General features: G+C 42.0%; 1 protein-coding gene across 1 annotated transcript; it reads right to left on the reverse strand.

Annotated features, from left to right (window-relative positions):
- Window positions 1-684: 684 nt before the first annotated feature.
- On the reverse strand, window positions 685-1,482 carry LOC121363787 (tetraspanin-3-like). Its single transcript, XM_041486429.1, has one exon. The coding sequence runs from the start codon at window positions 1,480-1,482 to the stop codon at window positions 685-687; it is 798 nt and encodes a 265-aa protein (XP_041342363.1).
- Between the last annotated feature and the right edge of the window lie 2,973 nt (window positions 1,483-4,455).

The raw sequence follows: 4,455 nt of genomic DNA on the forward strand, positions 1-4,455 counted from the left end.
GAAATAAATGAATTAATACAGACAGACTTTCTTGCCCTATTATTTGGGAATTATTCCTGTGCAACTCCCAAGGCTGCTTTACCTCCTGCTGCTCATCATCGTATTATTTACTCTGTTGCTGTCAAACCTATTTAGATTGTACCCTTCATGCCACTTCAAAAACTGACATGGATTTTCACTGGAGAATCAGTTACTTAAACCAGCATTTGAGCAAGAAAAAAGAAAAATAAATATTAAACTTTATCTAAAGGGCTTCTTATAGAAAAACCAAAGCTTCCAACACAAGCTTGGAAGCAGAAGAATCTGTACATTAATTGCTCTCCAAGATTCTAGTACAGTTAAGATTCAGACCAAAAGTACAGCTCATAGCCTCACAACAAGTTGCCCGGAGCCAGATACATCTTTTCTTACTGCTTCCCCTGTACTCACATATAGTGGTTTTGTGTCTGCACATGCTGAAGACTCATCCCCAGAAGATTTTCAGATACAGAATGCTTAGTGAAAAAAAAACTGTGGGAGAACTGATCTGAGATCATGACACTAAAGAAAAAAAATCCAGCAGTGATCAACTAGTTTGATTTACAATTATTATTATTTATGCTTTTTTTTTTTTTTAATTTTGTTCCAATGCAACAATGAAGTAGTAAAAAGCCACGGAAACATGTAGCAGGTCCAGCAAAGTAGCTAGTACCAATAGTCCTGTAAGAAGGTGTACGAGTCCAGAATACGAAGTTCATGGAATGGCTGACGTCTCATGAGGATGCCATTGCTGACAGCAGCCAAGAGCTCCAAGATGCTTAGCACAGTACAACACCAAAAAATGTACAGCATGGAAAAATACAATTGGTCTTCCAGCTTCTTTAGACAGCCTTCCTCAGAAAGCTGCTCCACATGGTCTAAGTCTCCCCTGCAGTGAGAATGCTCCTCCTTACAGCAGCTTTCAGGGACACAAGCTGGATAGTACAAAGAGGATGATGCCTTTAGCCAGTCTGTGTAGTTGTGGACCCCACAACACTGCAGCTCCCTCTGTATCACATCCATAGCACCATTTCCAGGATCCTGGGAGCACGTCCACTTGTGCTGGTGAACAAGGTAACCCATAGCACTTTCCAGCTGAGAAGCTGTCCTAACACAGTAGAAACCTGCCAGAGTTGCCGAAGACATTTCTAAGCAAAGAAGGAGCAGCAGCAAGTACATGAGAGTCCCTTGCTGTTTGCGGGAACACTTAACAGAAATAGAGACAGCCAAAACTCCAGTAGGTAGCAACATAAGTGCAGTTGCAAGAGCCAACCAACCAGGGAGAGACAAGTAAGACTCCTGAAATAAACATCTGTAGTTCTTGAGCATCAGGATCACTGAAACTCCACCAAACATCTGAGCTGCAGCAGTACCCCAGAAGATGAAGCCTAGGAATCCCAGCAGAAATCGAGCAAAGGACCTAAGGTAGGCACCCTCAGAGCACCACAAAGAGAGCAGACCCATCACAGCCCTAACCCTCCTCATTCTGCCCACTCCAGCTAACCTTCCTCATCAACATTTAAGAGGCTTCAAGCCCACTTATCCAGGTGCAGCAGATGATATCTCCACCTAAAAACAATTTGCAAGAGAACAACTCTGATAAGGCTCCTTAGGACAAAGACTGTGCCCTGCATCAGCTTAACCACCTGCTGCTGCTGCAGCTTGCTTAGCACAGCCTGCAGAAACCAGGAAGGTATGTGTCCAGCTTGCTGTGGAGGGTGAAGGACAGCTGGAAGGAGGCAGCACTCCTTTCATGTGTAGAAGACCTAAATGCAGAGGAATAGTCAAAGTGGTAGCCAGCACTGCTTGTTCAGATTACTTGGACTGCCCAATTCTCCAGCAGTAGCCAGGGTGGCAACAAATGTGCAAGTCAGAGCCATTAACAAATGGATGGTTTAAGCAGGGCTGTTCAATAAGGAATCTCCACAGGTGATACTCACCTAGACTCATTATCCTCCTCAACACCTTTATCATTCATTCAGTGTTTTAAGGGCCCTAATGATGTTAATAATATTCTGCCCTTTTTTACCCAGCAAGACTTCTCTGTAGATAGCTTCAATTACTCAAGACACCTGGATGAGAAATCCCTGCCATTTCACACTTTTACCCCTCAGATTGCCTTACCAGTGATCTGACTGACAGCTGTAATGACTCAATACAAGAGGCACTAAGTGCTATATTAACTTTACCTTGTGTGTAAAGAAATTGAATTACACACCAGATAAATCACTTCACAACAATAACAAAGGGAATTGATGTCACTTATCAGCATTACCAGAAGAATATTATTGCTCAAACTTGTGGTATGCATGAACCATGCAGGATTGGAAATCTGCACAAATCTTGCCACAGGTGCCAGGAAGGCAGATCCCAAACCCAACAGTGATTCTGTAATCTTCCTGATGAAGTCCCTTAAGGTCTCCTTGGTTTCCCAAGACATAGAGCAAGACTAATGCAACATACATACACAAGGGAAAATACAGAAAGATGATCCTCATTTTCAGAAACATGAGCACCTGCAAACTTGACAAAAAATCAGAATAACTTGGTGCTCAGATCCCTGGAACCCTGTTAAAGTCTCAGCAAAGCTGATGATCCCACATCTGTCAGACATTTTACAAGAACGTATTGCTGGTATATACACTGTGCATACACAGATGTTGGGCGGATTCCCATCAAAATCTCTTTCTATATGCTGTACAAACAAGTTATTAAGGCTAATTATTTTGGAATGAGATAAATTGCTTTTATTTTTAATCTTTTCATTAAGAGTAATTAGCATGCAGCGATTAACTTGTTAAATCTTAACAAAATTATTCTTTCAAAGCTGCTCCTGAATGTGTGTATCTTCCTTCTCTGATGTCTGTGTCTACCCTCTCTCCTGTTCCACCTGCTGCTACCCCCAGCCCTCCTGCTGTGTCAGTTTTGCTGCCATTCATATATTCTCTTGGAATGCTTTTTTCCCCGATTTCTGTCTTCTGCATCAGAGAGCTGGGAAAGGGGCGCAACAGAATTCCCCCTCACATCTGTACACACACGGAAGCTACACTGATTTGTTTCCACAATACAGAAAAAAAATATCAGAAAAGCATGAGGAAACGTATCAGAAACACATCAGAAATTACTGTGAGGAGTACCAACTACTGTTTTTTAGCTTGCAAGCTTTGTGAACAAAAGCATGTCAGCCTGCCTCTTCTCCTTTTTGCCCTTTCCTGTGCCCATAAAGCTAAATGAGATAGTAAGAAATTAGTTACAACATAACTTGCTTTTAGCTTATTCTACAACTCTGTATTCCTGGCAGAACAAATGGGCCAGAGATCATACCCGATCACCAGTTCAGCATGGAATCAGAAGCACCAACACTAAACATTGACTGGGAGCCAGTCCCCAGGTGAGAGGTCTCAGTGTCCTTGGGGGAAATAGAGCACACCCAGCACCATGGAAGAGGAAATTGCAGCGGTGGGGATCAATATTGGCAGAGATAAAACCCATTACCCTCTTTTTCCTATGCAATTCATAGGCACTCAGAAAAAGAAAGCTTCTGCTCAAAATGTAAGATGAAGGACAAGAAAAACAGAATTGGTCTCTGAAGTAACCAAAAGACTAACTGGCATCCTCAGTAGCGCTACCTTTGTGATAAGTCATTTTACCTGTGTGTGTGGACAAAAGCTTGAAAAAGCAATGAGCAAAGCTATCCATCAGGAGACTGTAATGTGACAAAGAGAATATAGGTATGACAGAATAGGAACACTCCTCTGTTTTCTTTACAGTGGTAAACAGCACAACATGATAAATGCTGTCCCTGTTTTCTCTGAAGTTGTTTCTGCTTATGAACTGATGAGTATTGAAATTCAAATGTGGGTGCAACAGATAATACACCATAGATAAACTATTTTCTGGAATGTTGCTGAAAGTATAATCCTTCAAGTTAATAAAATGTCAACAGTATACTTTTTTTTTTTTCATTCACTGCTCTAGAAAGCTATAACTGACATTGAACAGCTCTGATGTGCCTAGAAGGTCAAAGAGGCTCATTCCATCTGGCTCCAGGAGTGGGACCAGAGAGCCATCAAGTCAATGTTGTGTTTGTGCAGTGTAGGCAGCTGACTAAACTCATTTTGGATGGCACAGGCTGTCATACAGATTAATCAGGGAGTGCAGCTGAGCTGTAAGGGGCAACTATTCATATCAAGATGACCAGCTAGTCTGCTCAGGCTTGTGCGAACGAGACAAAGTCCAGAGGTGACCATGGCATTTGGGTATAGCTACACAAGCCCATCTTAGAATCATAGTCACATAATTGTTTGGGTTGGAAGGAGCCTGATAGATTATCTAGTTCTTGTCCCCCTGCTAGTCAAAGACAAGAAACATTTCACTAGATCAGACAATCTTCTAAGCTTCATACAGGCTTCCTAAAACAAGAGACAGATCTCAAAG

Source organism: Pyrgilauda ruficollis, unplaced genomic scaffold (assembly GCF_017590135.1).
Source record: "Pyrgilauda ruficollis isolate IOZ18807 unplaced genomic scaffold, ASM1759013v1 scaffold76, whole genome shotgun sequence".
Lineage (NCBI taxonomy): Eukaryota > Metazoa > Chordata > Aves > Passeriformes > Passeridae > Pyrgilauda > Pyrgilauda ruficollis.